Source organism: Macrobrachium nipponense, chromosome 45 (genome assembly GCF_015104395.2).
Source record: "Macrobrachium nipponense isolate FS-2020 chromosome 45, ASM1510439v2, whole genome shotgun sequence".
Taxonomy (NCBI): Eukaryota; Metazoa; Arthropoda; class Malacostraca; order Decapoda; family Palaemonidae; genus Macrobrachium; species Macrobrachium nipponense.
In genome coordinates this window covers 13,654,188-13,679,339 of record NC_061105.1, presented here as the reverse complement: position 1 = coordinate 13,679,339, position 25,152 = coordinate 13,654,188, and the positions used below count along the sequence as shown (strand labels likewise).

Here is a 25,152-nt window from a genome sequence, read left to right as displayed (position 1 = left end):
GGTCTGACCATTGATCCTGCGGTGCACACCCGATCAATCGGACAGAGGCTTGGATCCCTCCCTCGCTCTTACGACCAGGGAGGCATTCCAAGGTTGGGCGAACACCAGTCTGTTCACAAAAGACTCAGATTCCTCCCACCAAGAAGTGAGTCTTCCTATTGTAAAAGGACCGAAGGTTTGTATGCCGTGTCGGAACAAATGACAATTTGTCCAAAATTGCATTTTTCCTAACTATACAAACCTGAGGTCCTTTTACACATAGTCCCACCTCATGCCACCCCTCACTCTGCAGTTTTTGCTTGGGCCAAAAGCAAAAGTGATTTGTTTACCTCCCAGTCGCGCGCGCGCGCCTGTCGGACAAGCAGTTAACTACCGAACCCCTTGTTCGAAAGCTTACGACCTATCCAGCTGCCGCTAGTACCTTCCTATTGTAAAAGGACCTCAGGTTTGTATAGTTAGGAAAAATGCAATTTTGGACAAATTGTCATTTTTAAGAGGTACGCTTGCCTCCCTCTTATTATTGGGTCCAGAGGTCTGACCATTGATCCTGCGGTACATACCCCGATCATTGGGCAGAGGCTAGGATCCCTCCCTCTGCTCTTACGACCAGGGAGGGAATCCAAGGTTGGCCGAACACCAGTCTGTTCTTAAGACTCAGATTCCTCCCACCAAGAAGTGAGTCTTCCTTTTGTAAAGGACTGATGGTTTGTATTCGTATCGGAACAAATATCAATTTGTCGAAAATTGTATTTTTCCTAACTATACAAACCTGAGGTCCTTTACACATAGTCCCACCTCATGCCACCCCTCACTCAGCATTTTCCTGGGCCTAAAGCAAAGTGGTTCTTCACCTCCCAGTCGCGTGGTGCGTGCACTGTCGGACAAGCAGTTAACTACCGAACTCCCTTGTTCGAAGCTTACGACCGTTCCAGCTGCTGCTAGTTACCTTCCTATTGTAAAGGACCTCAGGTTTGTATAGTTAGGAAAAATACAATTTTCGACAAATTGTTATTTCATGTAGCCACACATATTTAAGAGTATTTTATTTCAGGTTACAAGAAAAGAGAGAAAGACGCCAGAAAGAAATTGAGAAACGCATGAAGGACGCTGAAAAGAAGGCAGCTGCCCAAGCAATGACAGGTGAGGCTGACAAACCTATTGATTTGGATTTAGAAGAGGAGGAGGAAGAAGAAGAAGAGGAAGACAAAGAAGAGCTTGCTATCAGAGAAGAAAGGGAGTTGAAGAACAAAGAGCAAAGGCGGCAGGACTTTTTGAGGAAGGAACGGGATCTTTTGCAGCAGGTTAGTGTCTTGTCGATGTTACGAGCATTTTAGGAAATCCTTTGGCAAGAATTAGATTATTAATAAAAAACATATCTCATTTTCCATCTTCAGATTACCAGTCCCCACTAATATTTTCTTTTAAGGTGCAGTCTTTGGTTGTTTACTTTTGTGAATGGCCTGGTGAAACTTATGTAATGTATGATAATAATAATAATGATCCTTATTTTATTTTTTTTTATTATTTTTTTTTTTTTTTTTTTGTTTTTTATTTTTTTTTTTTGTCATGCATAATTTTAAATATGCCTAGTATTTAATGTATTTTTAAAGCAATTCGTAGTTAATAGGAATGTGAACCTAAAGTTTTCTTTAAGTTTTCTATTGTACATGTTAACCTCAATATTTTTTGCTGTTATCATTTTTTTTTTCTTTTACACTTACAGATCTTGAATACTGCTAAGGGAGTAAATATAGCTCCCTTAGGTCAAGATAGAGCATATCGTCGGTACTGGCTATTCAATTCTCTTTCTGGACTCTTCGTTGAGGACAATGAAATGAATCCAGGATTGTGCCGCCTGACACCAACTCCCTATAATCCAGAGTCCAACCCAGAGTTATCTGAAGCCTTGAATGAGTTGTTTAGGTCTCAGGCAGAGAAGAATGTTGTTAAATTGTCAAATGGAGAAAAGGATGAGAAAAATAATAGCGATAAAGAGAATGACAGCAGTAGTAGTAGTCCAAGTAAACTTGCCAGTACAAATGTCGGAAACAAAACTTTGCTGAAAGTTCCCAACCATGTACAAAATGGTGTTGATGAGGTTGCTTCATCCAAAGAAGGTGCAGACTCAGAAGAGAAGATGGAGGTAGATGCAAATGGAGAAGCTGCTGCAGAAGTAGCAAGTGAAAACAGTGTAAATGATGAGGATGATGATGATAGTGACAGCATCCTGGAAGCTATAGCAAAATTAATGGGTGATAATGTGGAGAACAGGGAGATTCCTGACATATATGGACTTTGCACAGCCAATGTGAGCAACTGTCCAGTTCACTCTGAAAAGAAGGACCTTCACAGATGGCATTTCTATCACAACTTGGAAGATGTACATACTCTTATTGACAACCTCAACTCACGAGGTTATAGGGAAAGAGACCTAAAGAGCTCGCTGGAATGTTACAGAGCCAACATTGAAAGTTCAATCAGGTCTTGTCCTGTGTACAAACTTGATCCTTCTCAGGTAAGATCTGCAAGTATTTCTACTTTAATACCGAGACATTTAAATACTTGAATTTAAACATTCTTTGTATAATTTAGTTCTGTTTTATGCTTAGTTGTGGCATTTTGGACATGGACTCCAAAGTTCTTATTATTTTCAGGAACCAGAACTTGATATGGTCTCCAGGAAATCACAGCGCCACTTGACAACAAAGAAGGACACAGATGTCAACTTGAATTTCCCACCTGGTACAGCAGTTGACGAAATCCTTCAGCTGACTCTGCGAGACATGATACTAGAAACTGAGGAGAAAATTTATATGGGCATGTTGGGCTCTCTTAGAACTGAAAATCGTGAAGCCTGGAGAGAGGCTATTGAAAAAGGAGGATTCTTGCGAGAAACAGATGTCGACTTTGGTGGTCGAAAGAGAATAGCACAAATGAAGGTGAGTTTGTATTGTATAGATAGTGGTCCCTGTAGGGGAGAGGCAAGGATTAAAGCTTGCCGTCTGGGGTACATTGTAGACAGCGTTAGGGCTTTTTCTTATGTTCCTTTGGCCCCCAGCTGCGTTGTTTTTTTTTTCCAATTTACTTTTCATAATATTACCTCTAGTATCTTTCCACCTGTAACAGTCTGGCTTCTTTTAACTTGGTCCAGTTTTCACCTTAGATATGGACAAGTGGAAGATTTGTTTGCAATTGTGAGGGAAAAATTGGATGTTAATCATGCACAAGTGTACAGATAGTCACCGGCGTCAAAGGGAGTGAATGAAAAATTGAATAGAGGACATTCTGCTGCCAGGACCAAAGGGACTTGGCAAAGAACCCTTAATACCATCTACAGAATTCCACACAAGGCACATTTTAGTCTGTAATTTGCACACACACAAAATTACAGTAAATGGGCAGTCGTAACATCCTGAACATGATCAGAACCATCTGCTTTTCAATAGAAAATATCAAACTTGATATTTAGCATTGTTAAATATTATTGACATTTTAGTTTGTTAATAATGATTGCTCATGTTTAATTTTAAGGACATGGTGTTTTATTTTTTTCATTGAATGCAGGCTGACTTTGGTTTGAAAATAGAGGAGGAACCTGAGGTAGATACTGAGGAGTTACCAGATGAAGGCACAAAAGCAGCTGTGGTGAGAGATCTTGCTCATGCCATTTTGCTGGTTGGTCAATCAGTTGATGCAAAGTACCTTACTCAACCACTTGGTAAGTGAAGTATCAACTAAGTTCAGTTGAGTGCTAATTGGTTTGTGCAGTTTATTAGGTTTTGTTGTTGGTCTCCATTTTTCTTAGAGGAGGGGGGGGGGGGGGGGGGGGGGGGGGGGGGAGTAAAATTTTTTAGTAATCTTGAAACTGTTCCAGGAAATCTGGCTGCAGTAGTAAACACCGATTTATGCCCTTAATCAAATGTTTATACGTAGACTTTCTGTGTACTGTAATATGCAAAATTAAAAATCAATAGAAATCAAATGCTTTGAACTTCCAGATATAATTCAAAACACTATCTTCAAAGATAATTCAAAACACTTATCTTCAAAGCAAATGGGTGAGTGAGAATGAGAAAGTGACAGTCTTAAGTAGATTTTACAGGCAAACATTTAAAAGATTACCAACTTCATTTTTATAGACTTCATTTCTGTCTAATATTATTAGTATGATAATCCTAACATTCCTAATTTGCAAATATCACAAATATTATATTCATTTTTTCAACTGAAATGCACTTATTAAGTAATTTACCAATGTCTTTCTTAAATAAATATGCTAAACAGTCTTGAATCACAGAAAATACATCTAATGCTTATGTAGACTGTGAACATCAATAAATAATGTAAAATGTCAAATGCTATATTGAAAAAAAAATTTTTGTCATTGCAGTCATCTTGGCATTCATGATTTGAATGAATTAACATTTACACAGTGAATTGCCTTGATTGGAATCTGATGGCCAATAACTAGGTATTATTTGAATGACGTAGTCAGGCTACCAACTTCTTTCAAATACCTGTACATCCTCACTAGATCCCCGCATGAGCTGTTTGCTGAAAATGATTGAATTGTGGCCATTTTTTATATTTCCCAGGTGAGACTGAAAAATTGAGAAAGAAAAGAGAGAGATTAGAGCAAAAGCTTAGGCGAAAAGCAGCGGAAAAAGCCAGTGATGATGAAGGCTCCGATCATGATTCTGACGAGGAGGAGGAGGATGGAAAGAAGACAAGTAATGACATGGACATTTCTGATAATGCTTTGAGGACTCCCATGGAGAGATGGGAAAAATCGTTAATGGCCAGCACAAATCTATCTCAGGTAAGATTTTTTTTCCCTTCAGATATATTTTTGGGTCATATATTCATCTGAGTGATATTTTTGGGTCATATATATTCATGTGAGTGAATTAATGATAAAATACAAATTAGAATGTATAAAAAAAATGCAAGTTTACTATAGGAATTTGAATGAGGGAGAGTACGGCGGCATACTCCCATGACTCAACTCTTACTTTTCTTCCGAGTATTGTTGAGTCTTGATGTTTTTGCTGCTGTTGTTGTGGAGCTCATCTTGGTTTTGAAATTGATATTATTAGGTGCATGGTTGTTTAGTATGTCAGGAATTCTTGAACCTTGGATTATTTAAAAGATGTTAGTGTACTTGCTTATGTTCATCATGGGTGAATTACTTGAACTAGTAATATTCTTCTCTCTCTCTGACCTTAGTAACTTGTTATCTGCATGAGCCTTGTACAATGTCTTCAGGTTTGGTGTATTAAAACCACCATGTAATTTTCTGCACAAGAATATTAACCTCAGTGTCTGCAGCAGGGCCGTGGGTTTGTATGCTAAAGAAACAATACTTATGAGTGTTTCAAACTTTATTTTTCTGTTTGGGTAGATTGTTCACATAAAGTTATTATCTAATGCATTCTAGAAAAGCCCTTAGAGTTACTGTTTGTCCTTCATGCTCTCCTTTCCCAGTCTTAAAGCTAATGATAGATTTTGTTTTTCAGTTATGTTTACACTACGCCACTTTAGACAACTCTATAACATGGTCACGCTCTGCGCTGAATGCCAGGTGTCGTATTTGCCGCAGAAAAGCTGATGCAGAAAACATGCTTCTTTGTGATGGTTGCGACAAAGGTCATCATATTTATTGCCTGAAACCTAAATTAAAGGTTAGTCCCTGAAAAAAGATTTGACCTGAATTTGAATTTTTTCCCAAGCTGTCATTGTATTCTCTTATGCTGAAATCTGTTTTCATGTTCCTTATTACAATTTAGTTTGGAGGATGCTTTGTGGTCTTCTTTGAACTAGAAATGTGTTATCCAGTTCAGAGCGCATTCATTGTTCAGTATTTTCTTTATATTTGAAAACACTTTCTGGATTTAATTTTTTATTTTCATACAATCAACTTACCTGTCAGATATATACATAGCTAAGACTCCGTCGTCCCTATGTATATATCTGCCAGGTAAGTATGTATGAAACTTTATTGTAACATAACAATATCATTTTGTTTTAACCCTTTCATTAAGTTAATTCATTTTGATGAGACTGATTTGGAATGTGAAATATTTCAAGGTTTAGTGGGATTCAAAGGGGATCCATATTTAACGCCATCATAATTTAGATTCATGTTCATAGTGTAGGTATGTTTACAGTTTATGATTGCTTGGTTTTCATTTTTAAACAATTCTTTTTATCTGAACTTTTCTTATGTTCAGAGTATACCATCCGGAGACTGGTTTTGTGATAAATGTAAACCCAAAGAAAAACCGAAGAGCCCGCGTAAGAAGAATAGACAGATGTATACCGAAGAATCAGATGAAGAGGGTGAAAAAGAATATAATTCATCTTCAGACGAAGAGGAGCAGGAGTAAGTTCCGAGTCCTTGCAATCTGTCTTGGTCATTATTTATGTCAACATTGGCAGCTTGTGCATATTTTCATGCTCAGTAATCCAGTTTCCTAAACTCACATTTTACTGTCATTTTACAGAGTGGAAAATCACAATTTTACTGTCATTTTACAGATTGGAAAATCACAATACATGCTATGAATGTGGGAGGTCTGGGACTCTTATTTGCTGTGATACATGCCCATTATCTTTCCACTTGGATTGTGCACTTTTGCGCAAGGTTCCACGTGGCTCCTGGTCCTGTCGACAGTGTCGGTCCCCAGGTAATCACTTAGTCACATAAATTAACCCTGTTAAAAGTTTGTTGAAATTTTAGCTGGTATTTTGTATGATACAATGCATAAATGTACACATTGCCATTCATGTACAGTTAAGATACAGATTTGGAAATTAATATGGAGGGTTTTTAAGTGAAAAAAAAAAAAAAAATCAGTGGTTAACAACACAAAGAAAAGGAAACTTTTGTTAAGCAGGGTATGTGTTTCAGCTTCCTAATTACTGATAATGTAATGTCAGCATTCTAAAACAAGTTCATATTTGAATTCTCAGATCCAGTGAGGTGTATTTGTAATTAATGTAGGTTTTGATGGTATCTTTTTTTACAGACGTGAAAGAAAGCCAAGCAGATAAGAAAAAAGCCAAAGAAAAAGATAAAAATAAGGAGAACCAGAAAGTCAAGGATTCTAATAAAGAAAATAAAGAGAAGAGTGGAAAGAACAGTAAAAAAGAAAGTTCAAAGAAAGGCGTACCCAAAGAGAAAAACACCAATAAGAGTTCTCCTACTGACAGAAAGAGGAGAAGTGATGTCGATTCTAGTGAGCAGGCAGCAAAGAAACTTCGCTTGAGAGAAAATGAAGAAGGTCAGTATCTCACAGAGGATTGTATATTTTATTAATTTTTTTAAAGTCTAATATCCTAATGTTAAGACCTCAGGTTTGTTAGTTATGAAAAATACAAATTTATTAAAAATTTGTCATTTTATGACTTAATGGATTTTACAAATATTACAGAGAACACAACACCAAAGCGAACTCGTAGGTCTTTGGTGGATGAAGGTTGCGAGTTGAATACTCCAGCACTCGAAACCATATTAGAAGAACTGCTAAAGCACTCTCATAGCTGGCCGTTCGTGAAACCCGTATCTAAAAAAGAAGTAAGTATCCCTTTAATTATTGCTTACTGCACAGTAGAATGGGTTTGAAATTTACTTCTGAATGGGTTCGTGTTATGACAGTTTTGGAAGTGAAGTCAGTAATATACTAAGGAGATAGAAAACTGTCATGATGTAATTACTGCAGAGATGATTTTAACAGAAGCTGAAATGACATACATTAGACTGTTTTTCAGAATATGGAATTAGGGAACAAAGCTTGATTATTGGGAATGAAAGTCATAGTTAGGGTACAGTTTTTCAGAGTATGGAATAGGAACGAAGCTTGATGATTGGGAATTGGAAGTCATAGCTAGGGTACCAGAGAAAGTTGCAAACAAACCATGACTATTAGAATTGGAAATCATACCTAAGGTACAAAAGAAAGGTGATCAAACTGAATGTGGTAACTACAGACAATGCACTTCACTTAGGTCATTTGGCTTTTTCTTAGTAGGCTTGAGGAAGAAAACTTAGGGATGATCAGGCAGGTGTTATAAATGACAGAAATTACACTTATATGATACTTGTGGTAAAACATTGTGCAACAGTGTGTGTAATTCTAAAATCTGATGATGGTTACAATAAGGCATTTGGCAGCATCTGTATACCAGTATTATGGGTCTTGCATCATTAAGGCATTCCTGTGTAATTATCCATGAATGTCATAGGTGTAAAGTTATGTTGATGGGGTCTTTATCACATGAATTTCCAATAAATAGTGGGGTGCTAGAGGTGACTAGTATTTCATCATTGCTGCTTGCCTTTCTGTTGGGTTATATATGGAAGTCAAATATTGACATTTCTGACAAAAGTAAGATGATACATAATTCTATTTATGTTTTGCATTGCTATATGAACAAATCTTAGTATGGCAATGAGACTGAATGATTTTGTCAATTAGAAAATGGAACTAAGTTTGCAGTTTTTGAGTCAGTTGGCAGAGTAGTTTGAAGTCAGGAAATTAAGAAATTTATATATGTAGATTATGAAAGGCAGATGTGGATGGCTTGGGTGTGTCCTTCATACTACTCCTTTAAGAATAGTAAGTATAATGTCATCAGAGTTTCTGTGTACCATAAGAGTAGGAAGACCCATTTGTACTTAAATGAGAACTTCTGCAATTCATTAGGCATAGTGCACTTACATTCTATGAATTATTAGAAAATATATGTAGTGATCTTGTTTTGTGAAATCATCAACAGGCTCCTGACTACTATGACATTGTGAAGAAACCCATGGATTTCCGCAAAATCCACGGCAAACTCTTTGACATGAAGTACCTGAAGGATGAGGAGTTCATCGCTGATGTGATGTTAGTATTCCAGAACTGCCAACAGTACAACATGGAGGACACAGATGAATACAAAGCAGGAAAGATTTTGTCAAAGTACTTCCTGAAACGTGTCCATGAGCTTGGGCTTAATTATCAGGGAGAGAGGAAGCAACCAGCTAAAAAGAAAAAGGTCTGAAAACCTGGTCTTGTATTTTGCATTTACAGAACATAGTTTAAAATTAATTGTACATAAAGCACATTATTTGTTTCCAACATAAGGGTTAACCAGAAATGGAATACCCTGGTATTTTCCTAATAATGAAAAGTACTGTATAGTTTTCTGGTTATATGCAGTCAAAATATAGATTGTATGGTAAATTTTTTCTTTTGTTGAAGCTACAGAGTTTTGCAGATTTTAATGCAGAACTTTTTATGGAAAGGAGGGAAGATAAAATGTAGCATTTGAATACAGTTTAATTACACAACCTCAGGGTTTTAACTTTTTTTTTTTTTTTATTACATTTTGTTGTAAAATACTTTCAGATCAAAATTTTAGACTTAGTACCTTTGTTTGCACTACTCCAAATAAATTTCCTTGGCTCCAAATAAATTTCCTTGGCATTTTGATCAAAGAACACCAGGAAATGTCTCTTCTCTACAGTGAAATGTCATTATCCTTGACAGGAATCTTAAGGGAAATTACATAGAACAAGTAGGATGTGTGTAACTTAAAAAATAAGTAAATTCCAAATATCCTTTTGCCAAACCTTTCCATACTTTAACCACGTTGTTTGGTGGTGCTTTCCTGAAATTATCTTTCGATACACGACCCAAATATGTACAATACTATACATGAGGTTTGGCACCTGGTTTTTAGACTTTACCTAGCCTGTTATATGGTTTGATTTCCAACCAATTGGCTGAAATTTATTGATTTTTTTTTCCACTTTCTAGATGTTTTCTAGTTTTTCAAAGATATCAGTGGTGAACCTCTCCAGGTTTTGATATTGCCATTTCTGAACCTAAAAATATGTAATTTGAAAATCACATTTTATATATTTATTTTTTAAAAGTATTCGTATATTATCTGATAATAAACAACCTTTGTACAAAGCCTTTCATTTCTCATTTGTCCTTTAACCAGCCCGAGAAGAGTCTACTTGAGACTCAGAGGTCTGGAAAAACTAACCCCTGTTAATAATAATAATCCCATTTTTCCAGGTTTGTGTGAAAATCAAATTATACTAACAGAACTCTTATAATGAACAAGATGTCCCATGGTGGAATTTATTTTCAAATTAATTTTTAATTCAGCTTTGAAATTCATATTTGGAAGCTAAATACAAAATATTTTTAAACCCCATTTTGGGACCAGTAATGTATCTGGTAAACCAGAAACATGTCCTTTATAGAAAACCCAAAATTCTTACAAATATACTTTATTACAAAAATTACATTACACAGACTAAAACCAAAACTAAAAAAATTAATTTGATATCAGTTAACTTTGACAACTTGATGGAAAATAGGTACAATATTAAAAGGGCAATAACTTAGCCTTGAAGTAAGATTACTCTGTCTTGGGAAACTTTCTGAAGTTGTGTGTGATACGTTTGAAGTTTTTCATTCAATTCCCTTGATAACTGTGGAGAGAAAAATGCAAGCATTAAACAATTGGTTACAAAATATTGGTGATCGTTTAAGCAGATAATTTTCTAAATAGTATTCATGCAGTTTGTATATCTAGATAAAATGCAAATTACCTTAAATTTGACATCTGTTTTTACAATAATGCAAAATCTTTCATATGGAAACGCCTCTTAGGCGAGAGGTATTATTCAAAGATCGTGACTCGTACATCCTGGCATTAGGGATATTTGACATAGTTGAGTTTCCTGACAGTAGGTTATCATTACTAAATTTTCAGCATTCCATTTTATTTAATAATACATCCACTTCATTCCTCATGGGTTTAACACTGCTCCACCAGATTCATAACTTTGCTGAATTGATGGCTCTGCTGAGGTCATATAAACCCCATTAGAATAAGCATTTCGTAAATCTCTTATGCCAAACTGATCAAGCAACTATTAAAATACAAACAAAAGCAAGTGCCATTATGGACAAGAAATACATTATCAGAATTCTGCAAGAAGGGTTAAGAATACAAAATGATATTGTTATTTTACAATAAAGTTTTGTACATACTTACCTGGCAGATATATACTTAGCTTACGTCTCTGACGTCACGACAGAATTCAAAACTCGCGGCAAATGCGACAGGTAGGTCAGGTGATCTACCCCACCCGCCGCTGGGTGGCAGGTGATGAACCAATCCCCCTTTCCAGTCATCATTTTTCTTCCACCTGTCTCCTGAGGGGAGGCAGGGAGGGCCATCAATCGTATATATCTGCCAGGTAAGTATGTACAAAACTTTATGTAAAATAACTATCATTTTTGTACATGAACTTTCCTGCCAGATATATACTTAGCTGATTGACACCCTTGGTGGAGGGAAAAAGACAGAGGTAACAAGGAAAAAGGGGAAACAACATCTGTTGTAGGATACTAACAAACCTTGGTTCTTACCTGATAAGGCTGAAGACTTCATAGTTACTGTCTATTAGTCTGCAAAGCCTGAAGAGCTACAGCGAAGGCGTGACCTACAGCTGAAAAGACTCTTTGGGTCTACCGAAGGATTTGATATCCACTTACTCAGTAGAATCCAAGTCGGATCATGTCAATGGGGTTCGCCCTCTTAAATGACAGAGCCTGACCACTACCAATGCAGGGAGCTCTAGCACAAACAGATCACCTAACCATTCTAAATGTTAGCAATACGAATAGAAAGAGATGCCTACCCGCATCCTCTTTCAAACAACCATAAAAACACAACACAAACAATAGGGGAAAAAATTTACAAAGGATATTGCTTTAGCTCCCTGCCCCAGCACCGAATCCGCCGATACATACGGTCCTAACGCGAAGCACTTCTCGTAAGTAATCTTGACGTCTCTAAGGTAGTGGTTCGTGAATACTGAATTGCATCTCCAGAATGTTGCTTTCATCAGATTCTGGAGTGACATATTCTTGTTGAAAGCCAAGGACGTCGCAATGGCTCTTACCTCGTGAGCCTTGACTTTCAAAAGCTTGAAGTGATCCTCACCGCAAGCCAAATGTGCTTCCTTCACGAGGCTTCTAATAAAGAAGGACAAAGCATTTTTAGACAATGGTCTACTGGGATCCTTAACAGAGCACCAAAGTCTGTCCTTAATGCCCTTAAGAGACTTCTTCCGCTGGAGGTAGTATCTTAAAGTCCTCACAGGGCAAAGAGTTCTTTCTGGCTCTTCCCCTACCAGGGGAGCTAAGCCTGGAACCTCAAAACTCCTTGGCCAAGGATTTGAGGGGTTCTCGTTCTTAGCTAGAAAAGAAGGAAGGAAGGAACAAATCACGGAATCTCCTTTGAAACCTACCCTTCCTTCTAGAGCATGAAGCTCACTAACTCTTTTGGCAGATGCTAAAGCAAAAGAAACAGAGCCTTCTTCGTAAGATCCTTGAAAGAAGATGACTGGGGAGGTTCGAACTTAGAGGACCTCAGGAAACGAAGAACCACGTCCAGGTTCCAGCTCGGAATTTGAGACGAGGGTTTCTTGCAAGTTTCAAAAGATCTTAGCAGATCATGTAGATCTTTGTTGTTGGAGATATCTAAACTCCTGTGCCTAAACACAGCTGCTAACATGCTCCGATATCCTTTGATGGTCGAAACTGCAAGACCACATTTTTTTCCCTGAGAAAAACCAGGAAATCTGCGATTTGGGTCACAGAGGTACTGGAAGAGGAAAGCTTCTGGTTTCTGCACCAACGGCGAAAGACGTCCCACTTCGACTGGTAGACACTAAGGGTAGAGGGCCTTCTAGCTGATGCGATAGCCTTCGCTGCCTTAGCTGAAAACCCCTTCGCTCTGACAAGACTTTTGACAGTCGAAAGCCAGTCAGATTGAGAGCGGGGAGGTTTCTGTGATACCTGTCGAAGTGGGGTTGTCTGAGCAGATCTACTCTTTGTGGAAGAGCTCTTGGAAAATCCACTAGCCATTCCAGTACCTCTGTGAACCAATCTTGGGCCGGCCAGAATGGAGCTACCAGCGTCATCCTTGTCGCTTCCGAGGCCGCAAACTTTCTGAGTGTTTTGACTCAGAATCTTGAATGGAGGAAAAGCATAGACGTCCAGACCTCGCCAGTCTAGGAGGAAAGCATCGACTGACACTGCTCCTGGGTCCGAGATCGGGGAGCAGTAGAGGTCTATTCTCTTGTTCTTTGCTGTCGCAAAAAGGTCGATATGAGGTCTGCCCCATAACCTCCACAGGTCCTGGCAACTTCTGAGTGCAGAGTCCACCTACTCCGAGGGGAGCACTTGATTCCTCCTGCTCAGGAGAATCGGCTCTGACATTCCTTTCTCCCTGTACGAACCTGGTGAGGAGAACGATCTTCCTTGCCTGAGACCACACAGCAAGTCCTTCGCTGTTTCGTACAGGGAGAAAGAGTGTCCCCCCCTGCTTTCTTATGTAAGCCAAGCTGTGGTGTTGTCCGAGTTGACCTGAACTATAGCATTTCGGACGTGGGGCTCGAAGGCTTTTAACGCCAACCACACTGCCATCAACTCTTTGTTGTTGATGTGCCAGGACACCTGTTCCCCCTCCCAGGTGCCTGACACTTCTCTTGACCCTAGGGTCGCACCCCAACCCGTCTCCGACGCGTCGGAAAACAATACTTGGTTCGGGTTTGGCATGTACAGAGACAGACCTTCTGCAAATCGGAGAGGATCTGTCCACCACAGAAGGTCCTTCTTGATTCCTTTTGATATCCTGAAGGAGAATTCCAGGTCTAGAGAGAGACACCTCCAGTTCCGTAAAGGAAGAATTGGAGAGGTCTGAGATGCAACCTTCCCCTAGAGAAACGAATTACTCCAGCGAGGAAGTGTCCCCAACAGACTCATCCACTCCCTCGCTGTGCATGCATCTTTCTCTAGGAAGGTCGTTAGTTTCTCTTGGCAACGAGCAATCCTCTCTGGTGACGGATATGCCCGAAAATCCGGAGAAACCATCCGAATCCCCAGATATATCAGCTCTTGACTGGGGATTAATTGTGACTTCTGGAAGTTCACCAGAAGCCCCAACGAACTTGCTAAAGTCAGTGTCTTTTGTAGGTCCTCCAGACATCTTTCTTGTGAGCTTGCTCTGATCAGCCAATCGTCTAGATAGAGAGACAGCCTCACTCCCTCCAAATGTAGCCACTGCGCTACATTCTTCATTAAACCCGTGAAAACTTGAGGGGCTGTCGAAAGGCCGAAGCACAAGGCCCTGAATTGGAAGATCTTCCCTCCCATCATGAATCTTAGAAACTTCCGTGAAGAAGGATGGATAGGCACATGGAAGTAAGCGTCCTGAAGATCTAGGGACACCATCCAGTCCCCTGGACGAAGAGCCGCCAACACTGAAGAAGTTGTCTCCATGGCGAACTTCCTTTTTTCTACGAAGACATTCAGGGCGCTTACATCCAGAACCGGTCTCCATCCTCCTGAGCTCTTGGGAACTAGGAACAGTCTGTTGTAAAAACCCGCAGAATGAGGATCTTTCACTAGTTCTATCGCCTCCTTCTCCAGCATAAGATCTACTGCTAGAGAGAGGGCTTGATTCATGATGGGGTCCTTGTACTTGGCTACCAACTCCCTCGGAGTCGTCGTCAACGGAGGTCTTGATAAGAGAGGAATGAGGTAGCCTTTGCGGACAATCGAGAGTGACCAGTTGTCCGCCCCTTTCTGGACCCAGACGTCGGCAAACTTCAGAAGTCTGGCACACTGATGTCTGGAGGACTTGAATCCTACTTCTTCCCTCTGATGGATCTAGAGAAGGTCTTCCCTCGTTTAGTGGGTTCTAGATCCTCTAGAGGAAGAAGCTCTGGCAGGAGGGACTCCTCGAAAGGGCTCCTGCCTAACTGGAGTCTCTCTCTTGGTTTTAGCTTGGAAAGAAGAGTGAGGCTTCCTGGTAGACTGGGCTAGCATGTCCTGTGTAGCCTTAGCTGAAAGGGCACAAGAAACATCCTGAACGATCTTCTTAGGGAAGAGTTGAGGAGAGAGCTGAGAATACAGGAGAGAGGCTCTCTGAGCATGCGATACTGATTTCGTCAGGAACGAACAGTACACAGATCTCTTCTTGATCACTCCCGCTCCGAAAAGTGAAGCTATTTCACTCGATCCATCCCTCACTGCCTTGTCCATACACGTGAGAACACTGATAAGATCCTCAGGAGAAATGGAATCCGGGGTCTGCGTCTTCTTGGCCAAAACGCCCAAAGACCAGTCTAGGAAGTTAAACACCTCCAGGACTCGGAACATTCCCTTCAACAGGTGGTCAAGCTCATTCATCCCCCATGTCGTCTTAGCAGACATGAGGGCAGAGCGTCGAGAGGAATCCACCAGTGAAGAGAAGTCCGAGTCTGCCGAGGATGGAAGAACGAGGCCCAAGGGTTCTCCCGATTCATACCAGAATCCTAGTTTCCCAGTAAGCTTAGAAGGAGGGAAAGAGAACACCATCTTCCCTTTCTCTTCCTTCGAAAGAAGCCACTCACCAAAACCTCTAAGCGCCTTCTTCATAGAGATTGCAGGCTTCATCCTGACACAGGATGAAACCTTCGAAGTTTTCGAAGTCGAAAATAACGAAAGAGGCGAGGGCGGGGCGACAGGAGAAAGGGCGTCTCCAAATTCCTGAAGCAACAGGTCCGTCAACCGCTTGTATGAAGAAACGGAGGAATCTTTAGGAATTTCTTCTTCCGAGGGATCCTGTTCTTCTTCCGCCGAAGATCCTTCACGATCCTTACGATGAAAGGCTGTCTTGTCCTCTAGCCGAGAGTCCATCCTTGGAAGAATGTCTGGAAGAACTCTGACATCTAACCGGGGAAGTTATAACTTCCGTTGAGCTTCTACCTGAAAACTCCTTCTTGTCAGGATGAGGGCGCATTCTAGGCTCTTGGCGCCTAACGAACGCAGGGCGAAAATCTGGCGAAGAGCGCCTATCAGGCGAAGAGCGCCTATTAGGCGAAGAGCGCCTATTAGGCGAAAAGCGTCTATCAGGCTCCTGGCGCCTGTCTAAAGGAGAGCGGCTGCCTGGCGAAGAGCGCCTGTCATGCGGGAAGCGATTATCAGGCTCTTGGCGCCTGCTGCGAGGAGAGCGAATCTCTGGCGACGAGCGCCTACCAGGCGAGAAGCGTCTGACAGATTCCCGGCGCCTAACTCGAGGAGAGCGAAAATCGGGAGAAGAGCGCCTTGAAGGAGAAGAGCGCCTACCAGGCTCTTGGTGCCTGCTCAGCGAAGGGCGGCTGACAGGAGAAGAGCGCCTGTCTACCAAAGGGCGTCTGGTCACAGGAGAGCGAAAGCCTGAAGGAGAGCGGCTACCATGAGAAAAACGCCTACCAGGCTCCTGGCGTCTGCCAGCGGGAGAGATCCTGTCTCGAGACGAGCGCCTGTCAGGAGAGGCTCGTCTACGGGAAGCATGCCCCTTGTCCGACGGAGAAACGATGTCCGCAGGAGAGCGCCTCGTACTACGATCCACTCCTGGAGAGAGGGCGGTTACTGACGAATAGCGTAAGCCTGGAGAAGAGCGCCTGGACTTCTTTACCGGGAGCGAGACGTCCTTCCTACGACCAGCATTCACAATCAAGGAGTCAGCCAGAGCCGTAATCTGCGCCTGCAGACTAGCCAACACACGTGTAGGAGACTTAACAAAGTCCTTCACGGAGACGCAGCTCGATCCTTACTAGGAGAGCGAAACTCCAAAGAAATCCTCGGTTTCTTGACATCCAATCCAGGATTTTCCGAAAAAACTTCAGGGCTGGAGGGGAGAGCGGAAGAAGCCTGCCAGGCTCTCTTCGACGGCCGAGAAGCTTCCGAGGAGCTCCAACCACGTTTGGGCGAAGGAGAAGGCGAAGACGAGAAGCATTGCCGTAAGACTTCTCTCTTGGCGCGATCCAAGGTAGCCTGGGATCGAACATCAGGCGCTACCGAGGGACGCCTGACCGGTGGGGGTTCTCCCTAACCTTCCTGCGGCTTTCGACTTTCCTCCTCCACTGGGTCTGGGAGTCTGGAAGAGGTCTAGGCCTAGAAGCATTAGGGAGCCGATCAGACGCACCCTCCACTGCACTGGGATCACTGCACAAATTGCTATCACTCTTACCTTCTAGCACTTTAATTTTCAGCTCCATGCTGCGAATAGTGGCTCTCATAGTGTCCACCTCCGAAGGCGCATCTTCGGGTTCGGTGCAGGAAGCAGGGGCTGAAACTGGTAAAGGCGCTACGTCTACAACAGGGTTATCAACTTCAAACTCGCTAGCGCGAGACCTACTAGAACTTCTAGATGAAGCTTTCCTAACCTTGTCCTTCTCAAGCTTTCTTACATAAGAAGAAAGCGCCTTCCATTCTTCTTCATTCAAATTACCACATTCATTACAAGGGTTAATAAATGAGCAGTCATTCCCCCTACACCTCATGCATACTGTGTGAGGGTCTACCGCAGCTTTCGGTAGCCTCACCTTACAATCGGTAACAGAACAAACTCTGAACATAGTTGATTTCTTAATTTCCAAATCAGACATAATGAAATTCCAAGAATAATCAAAAGAATAATCCAAAACCGGTCCACAAATCGCAAATGCCAAGCCAAGGAGCAGGTACTTCACCAAAAGTCCGTTGAAACAATCCAGGGCGAAAACGAGTAATAATTCAAAATCGAGAGGTATCGACCAACAGATGTAGTCGACACCGGCGACAGAAAAATTATGACTGGAAAGGGGGATTGGTTCATACACCTGCCACCCAGCGGCGGGTGGGGTAGATCACCTGACCTACCTGTCGCATTTGCCGCGAGTTTTGAATTCTGTCGTGACGTCAGAGACGTAAGCTAAGTATATATCTGGCAGGAAAGTTCATGTACAAAAGTAGTGTTTAAGATGCTAAGACAAAAGTTGACAGTACACATAAAGTAGATTTTGTAATGTGCAGTATAAACAATACCATAGAAGAGGATTGCAATCTTATACCCTGAAAGACATGCACAAGACAACATACTAATGTACATACAATAGAGGTACTGAAATACTGTGAAATGTATAAATACCTCTGCAAAATATTTATTCTGTTGGACTTCTCGTAGTTCTAACAGTAGCTTATCTAATGCTGTGTATGGCATCCATACAGGTGCTTCTCTTGAATGCAAAGCATTACGTAGTCCAACCTGTTGAAGCAGATTTTTTAAATTTTCTATTTTCCATTATCAGACTAACCAGCCTGAGAAGAGCTTTTTGTTAGCCTCAGAGGTCTGGATAAACTAATCCTTTATAATAAATATTATTATCAGATCAGATATGGGTTTTAATAAAGCCTTTAAGAACTAAGGTAAATATTTACAGTTAACAAACAATATCAGTATTTACTCAAAGCTATCAAACTTACTTGATCTGTGCCATGACCTAAAATACCATCAACATACTGGCAGGCTAATCTCACACCATCTTCCAACAAGCCATGGTTAACATACAGCTGCAGTAATTCTCCACAATTACGCAACTGCAAAAATATTTTTTTAATTTTAATAAATTATTTTTACACAAATGTTTAATAAATCTCTTTTGATAGAAACAACTCATACTGTTATATCCATTAATATTAATTCATCTTTGTTTCAATGACATCACCAAGTCATATCTCTAGAGGCTGGACATCTAGACAGAAAGACACCTAGGGGAACATAAGAGTTAAAGGCAAAAAATAAATAAATAAATATAATACAGCTCAGCCCAAAGGGGTGCCACAGGAGACATTTTGTAGCAACCGAGTGTATCGTGTAATAAACATTAAGTAGCCTCTTGCATGGATACTGTTCACCCATAGCAACTATATCTACAACAGACAAAAACCAACACATAATCAGAGCATACGTTCATAAATATTGCTCTCTTATGTAGTCCCCTTACCTTGTATGAATTGACAAGCCATGTTGGCAACACTGTCGTGTGCTGAAGTAAAACTGAGCAGACTGTGCGATGAAGTACTGACTGATTACCTTGCTCCTCCTCTTCAAGCAAATCTTTTAATAGATTCCACCATACTTCATTTTCATCACCTTCCTCTGAAGAAAATGTAAAACAAAAGATTCTGATTTCAGTAATCACTATCACATAATACTACAAGTACTAAATTCATAAATTCATTATCATGAAGACAAAAATTAAACTAGGAAAAATGAGGAAATTTACTTTAGGCTAAAAAGATTAGATTTTAAGAGTAGTTCAACATTCAAGGGCCAAAATAAGTATGTTAATTCCATTTCACATATTTACCATGGGATTTCACAACATACATTTACAAAGTGTCTGTCACACATAACTATAATTCCACCTGCATGTGCGACTAAAGTTGTCAAACACATTCATACATGTAGTATAGATACAATAAATGCACAAGTCCTGCTTCTTGGCTACTTTAAAGGAATTAAAATGAACCAATTTGAAATCTTTTTAATGCAATATATAAATAAAACTATTCTGTCTCCTAAATGAAGCACTTTCATATTTTTTCACTGTCAGTTATAAAGTTTTTCATAACTGAGAGGTAATAATAAAAAATTAAACACATAATAAAGGAAACTCATCAGAACCAAAAGGAAAATGAACAAGGTAATATTTAATTCCTCCGAAAACTTACTGATAATTCCATTGGCCTCTCGCAAAATGTGAGCCTGCGATGGTTGGGGATGCAAGCATGCATTGGCAAGTCCTTGGAAAATGGGGACAACGGAGAGGTCAAATAGTTTTGCGAGTCGTACCGCTTCTCTGAACAGACGGCCATGAGTTAAAAGGCTGATGGTGTCATTAGCACTCAAAGGTCCACCTATAACAAAAAACAGATGTAATGCACTAGACTGATTAAAGATGAAATCGTCGCTACTACTAATATTTTTTTTATCACAATTCCCCTTAGCAGGGTCAGATGTTGATTAGTTTTTTAAGTATATGTAACACCATTGGTGTGAAACTGCCATAATAAATAATCCTACCTGCTGCTTGACTATCAGGCTGCAATTTCAGCATCTTTAGCCTTGCATGGACGAGTTCATATTCCCTTTCTATGTGCTTCAGTTCCAGCACTTTGACCTGAGGCTTCTTTCGACACAAAGGAGGAATCACAGACGTCCCACTCACGCTTCGTTTGGAACCATTACCATCTGTAATACAAAATGTGTTGAAGAAATACCTACATCCTAATTTCAAACAATAAGTTATAAATCCACTTCAAATAAGTAAAGCCTTAAAGTCAGGACAAACAGTAGAGTAAGAAAATAAAAGCGAATAAACTGATTTAAAGTGTTTTCTTCAGATACCTTTAGCATTATCATATTACGGAATGAGACAAAACGACATGAATATATCAGCATGCTTCCACAATACTGTCCATATGTGAAGAAGAAATAAAGAGAATGAATATGAAAAAACCACATACAGTAACAACTAATAGTAATTCAAAACAATGCCTAACAATAAACAAATGATGGATGTGTTAATATGAAATAACAAATTAATGTTGTACAAATATATGCTTGATTTTACCCTCCAACATGGGAAGCCTACTCTACTGGTTAAAATACATAATCAGCACTTGGCTCAAGGCAATTAAATGTCCCGCTTCATAAACACTAGCAGTCAGAAATAGTCCGATCATTTATGACATGCTTACAGAAAAGATGTAATGTTCTAGATCAAAATAAAATTCCACCAGCAAGGACCATACCAAAAATGCTGTATGTACTACACGAGATACTTGAGTGTGTCTTACTTGATCCTTTCTCAGAACCATCATCTGATTCTCCTGACGCCTTAGGCAGTGGTTTGAGAATCCATGCCTGTTCTGATGGTATGTGTCTCAAGCAATTAAGGCATGCTAGGTAACACTTGGCCTGCTGCCTCAGCCCCTTTTCACCTAAGCCTTCTACATTGAGACGAAGGGCACACTCATACATGACACAAGCACCTGTAATATAAGTTCACTGAGTGTTATAAATCTTCTAAATGTCTACAGATTGCAAATAAAATGAACTAATCCTGTAAATCTTTGTTCACATGGAATGCTTACAAGCAATTTTTTAAAAGCTGTCTCAATTGATGAACACCTGCATATTATACACAATATTTCACAGTAATATAAAATCTGTCAAAACCACTGCAACACATCGCCTTCAAAAGTCACATCAAAGAACTATGCAAATCAAATCTATTGTCTCACCTTTTTTATAATTGTGCTTTCTAATGTGAAATGCATATAGAAGATCATAGTAATTGTTAACAAGAATGTCTGCCGATCGTGCACGGTTCTCCAAAATTGTGACAACATCAGACTCCAAACTTCCATACTGATAATTTACTAAAGTCTTTAAGCATCTGTTAAAAAAGAAAAAATTAACAGCAAACTAAACAGTGATGTCAAAAAGTTAAGAAAAAACTCAAGTTAACCCTCAATAATAACCAAACCAAATGCAAAATACACGTTCAAGGTAAGATGTTCAGCTTAAAATGTTCAAGCTAAATGTAATGTTCACTAGATACTTTTAGCAGAAAAAAAGAAACATAAATTTCCCAGTAGCAAGTTGGCTTCAAAATTACAAATCTTAGAAGTAGTTTAGATTTTCCATAAGTAGACAAACAAGACTTATATTTGGGAGTATTCCTCAATGCAAGCTGGAATAGGTTGCTGAAACTTGGTAACAACTGCCATCAAGCACTTTTTTCTTCACTATCAGGAATTACGTTGAGTGGTTGAGGTGAGATTTTCACAGACGGCCATGCTCCTAGTCATGCATGAGCAGAGAAGCAATGACTCCTGTAACCTCCTATACAAGCCAGCATATGGCTGCAAGGTTAACAGGGCCTTCAGCCATAGCATTTTCTTTACCATTCCCTTCACTTCTCAACCAGCCCGAGAAGAGTCTACTTGGGACTCAGAGGTCTGGAAAAACTAAGCCCTATTAATAATAATCCCTTCACTTCTGCAGATTGGGACAGAGTAGGTTTAGAGGGCCTCAATGGAAGGTTGAGAATAGTATTGTACCAGGTGACAAGATACAGAAGGATATCAGTCCTAGAAAGGTAGTCTGTAACCCTTCCTACCTTAACACCTTGAGTAAAGGCAACTGGAGGGTTGGGCTGTCAACTTCAACACCCCTCTCCTTTCTTCTTCCTCTTAATTCCCTTCCTAGTCAAAGATGGAAGGGGATGCCAAAAGGACTGGGAAGGCTCCTGGTTATTAAAAGGAAGAAGTTTGAGTTCTGTGTCTTGGTTTTGTGGAAGGGGGACCCCTCCTGATACCAGACAAAGAAGGTATGGCCATCCCTGGGTTGGCAGTCGGTGATTGAAACTATTTTGTGGGCCAGATAAGAACAAGCAGAGTAGGAATGAAATGGAATATAGAATTTTGCCCGAAAGCCAAGTGTTGGGACCTATGAATTCATTCAATGCTGAAAAGAAAATTGTTAGTTGAAAGGTTTTAAATGTGTAACATGAGGGGAACTTCACAAGTGCACTATGAAACAATTGTTAGGAGAGGGTGGAGAGTAAGGTGAAAAAAAGAAGAAGAAAAAAAAAAAAAAGAGAATATGAACAGCTGTACAGTAAAAGGAATGAAAGGGGTTGCAGTTAGGGGCCAAAGGGACGTTGCGCAGAACCTTAAGTAAACGGAAGGTAGGGAGACAGAGGGCAATCTGGGAGGAATAAGCCAAAATGATTCAGCAGTATCAAAGAAGTAATCCCCTTTGTAAAAACGGGCAAACATCTTTTAGCCTTCCTTTACTGCCGCTGAACCTATCGGCTGTAGAGACCAGCCACCACACTCAGCACCAATGCAGATTAACATATTTGGTTTCACTAACACCATGACCATAAAGTTTCCAAACAACTGCTTTACATCACAACTTTCGATGTTTGCATTTATTGTTCAAACCCATGTTGAAAAAAACACAATCACCTCACATACAATGAAAAAATGAAAGAAGTTTCAATCTGAAGTAAGTCAAAGCAAAACAAGACTTAATTTGATAGTGTCTGTAGACAAAGTGCTTTATGATGGCAAGTGGGGGAGGAGGTTCTCCCCCCTCTCACAAACCTATCAGCAGTTATCTAACCTGTTACCAAGATTCAATACCCAATTCTAGCTCACAGTAGGGAATTTTCCTACATAAAAGGCAATTGTTTGTACTCCAAAAGGAACAAATAACATCTTATGTGAGGTTCAAAATACAAAATATTACTTTAGTCATTAGTTGTGATACCCTATATGTAAAGCAAAAACTACAACTAAATACAACAGTCCTTACTTTCTATCATGTAATGAAATAATCAGTTGTCTCAAGCAGTTGCGTCTTCGGTGGGGATCTGGGAACGATGAGAGGGCTGTAAAGGCTTCATCATGGTGCTGCAGTTCGAGGTGATGCTTAAACACAACTAAATATAGTGCAGATAATGAAGGATGATCAGCAGATGCTATTGATACTCCTTTTTGAGCGACCTGGAGAGCTAAATCAGGGTGACCACTTTGTTCCAACAGACGTATGACACGTAGGCAGTACATGACTCGTAGCTGGTCAGGTGGTGTGTCAGCTCCACCACCAGCTACTTTGATAGCAAGAAAATCTTCAGTCATAATGCCATCCTGGGCTGCCATAAATAGATGTGCAGCTTTTGAAGCCTCTCCTTGGTTGAGAAGCGCAACACCAAGTAAGAATTTTCTGGAACAACTGTTCCACTCACACCAAGGCTGAAGGAGCCGTACATATTCTTGCACGGCGCCATGTTGTCCACCCCACACTAACCATTCTACTAATAAAAGACATCTGCTTATGGGCCAGGCAAGCTGGGATACAGTTACAGATAATGGCATTAAAAGTTCACTCCATTCCCCATCAGCACCACTATTATTGGCATCAGACTGAGTTATAGTAGGCATCGCTAGAGAACGAGCATAATCTCCCCCACTGTTCATAAAAAAGAGCTCTAAGACAGCTGTTGGTCGACCGAGACCTGACGGAGACAGAACAACTCCTGGACCTTCACTTAGGGAGAGTGCAGCTAACTGACGTTTTCCAACATCCAGGGTTGCCTGACTTGCCTGGATGGCCGCTGCAGTTGATATATGAAGAAGAGCAAAATAAGCTTGGGTCAGGAGGGAAGTTTTAGGCAGCAAAGTTGAGCGCATCTGAGCCACAGAGTCCGTAGTCAGTCGACACTGGTGACCAAGCTGCAGGGCAACTTGCTGCAAAAGCAAAAGATCTCGACAAAGGTCCAACCTAACTCGTGCCATCTGAGCTACAACTGCACTGATTACGGATGCACCTGCACATCCTCTAAATGCTTCAGATACTGACTGAGGTGGAGGTAAGCCCCCATTTTCCAGCACTAAAGAATCTGGCATTCCCATGTCTAGCTGTAATGCGTGTAAATACCCCCACAATCCTCCAACTATTCCTGTTACACCTGCAAGTTGCTGACTCAGACTGGCACCCAAGTTGGAACTATCAGCTAGAAGAGATGCGGTGATGGAGTCTCCCACTTGATCTGGTGACTGTAGGTGATGTAAATCAAGGAGAAAAGCGGCAGCAACTTCTGGGGGGAGAATTTCGCGAATTTTACGTAGTGGACGTGCCAAGGCTATCACAGCAGCAGTTACAACTGTGTCCTCACTTAAAACCCCATTCAATGATGTAACATTCAAGCTTTCAATAGGAGCAAGAGATAAAATCTCGAGTGCATCCATAGGTCGGATCCATGAAACAACTTGTTTCCTGACAATGCCAATAATTCTGTCTGCTCCAACGCCCACTATACCAACTGGTTTGTGGCCAACCTATTGAAAAAACAAAAAAAATCTCAGTAATGAATAATATCATGAAAATAGTATGGACTAGCTTGAAAAACAATTCCATATGCAATAAACACAAATCAAGAGCATGGGTAAATTACAAATGAACACAGTAGAAAATCTTATTTCTAGTTTTCACATAATCATCATCAAATTAAAGCAGTTACATTTCTGTAATTTAAAACTAAACAATTTTTGCTTCATACATTACAAGCCTTTTGCTTTTACCAATGCCATTATCCCTAGTTAAATGCTGCAGATCCAAATTGTCACATGCGATAAGAAAAGAAAACTTGGAAGGGAAAGACATCCAGGATGCTTCTTATCTCACCTGCTATATGAGTGTGATGGTTTG

At 40.3% G+C, this 25,152-nt stretch overlaps 2 protein-coding genes across 2 annotated transcripts in view; one reads left to right on the top strand and one right to left on the bottom strand.

Annotated features, from left to right (window-relative positions):
• Positions 1–9,962, top strand: part of LOC135214387 (bromodomain adjacent to zinc finger domain protein 1A-like) — a 35,986-nt gene extending 26,024 nt beyond the window's left edge. Inside the window, exons 13-23 of the mRNA XM_064248637.1 lie at positions 1,052–1,301; positions 1,724–2,515; positions 2,655–2,939; positions 3,565–3,718; positions 4,596–4,819; positions 5,517–5,681; positions 6,231–6,382; positions 6,538–6,686; positions 7,029–7,283; positions 7,434–7,576; positions 8,779–9,962. Of these exons, the coding sequence (XP_064104707.1) occupies positions 1,052–1,301; positions 1,724–2,515; positions 2,655–2,939; positions 3,565–3,718; positions 4,596–4,819; positions 5,517–5,681; positions 6,231–6,382; positions 6,538–6,686; positions 7,029–7,283; positions 7,434–7,576; positions 8,779–9,045 (2,836 nt within the window). The 3' untranslated portion in view covers positions 9,046–9,962. The remainder of the gene's footprint in view (positions 1–1,051; positions 1,302–1,723; positions 2,516–2,654; positions 2,940–3,564; positions 3,719–4,595; positions 4,820–5,516; positions 5,682–6,230; positions 6,383–6,537; positions 6,687–7,028; positions 7,284–7,433; positions 7,577–8,778) is intronic.
• A 310-nt stretch (positions 9,963–10,272) lies between these two features.
• LOC135214170 (nuclear pore complex protein Nup160-like) overlaps positions 10,273–25,152 on the bottom strand; it is a 60,758-nt gene continuing 45,878 nt past the window's right edge. Inside the window, exons 12-20 of the mRNA XM_064248240.1 lie at positions 23,257–24,782; positions 21,174–21,328; positions 20,727–20,921; positions 19,951–20,118; positions 19,599–19,784; positions 18,869–19,023; positions 18,348–18,461; positions 18,013–18,129; positions 10,273–10,492 (exon numbers count right to left, since the gene is read on the bottom strand). Of these exons, the coding sequence (XP_064104310.1) occupies positions 10,403–10,492; positions 18,013–18,129; positions 18,348–18,461; positions 18,869–19,023; positions 19,599–19,784; positions 19,951–20,118; positions 20,727–20,921; positions 21,174–21,328; positions 23,257–24,782 (2,706 nt within the window). The 3' untranslated portion in view covers positions 10,273–10,402. The remainder of the gene's footprint in view (positions 10,493–18,012; positions 18,130–18,347; positions 18,462–18,868; positions 19,024–19,598; positions 19,785–19,950; positions 20,119–20,726; positions 20,922–21,173; positions 21,329–23,256; positions 24,783–25,152) is intronic.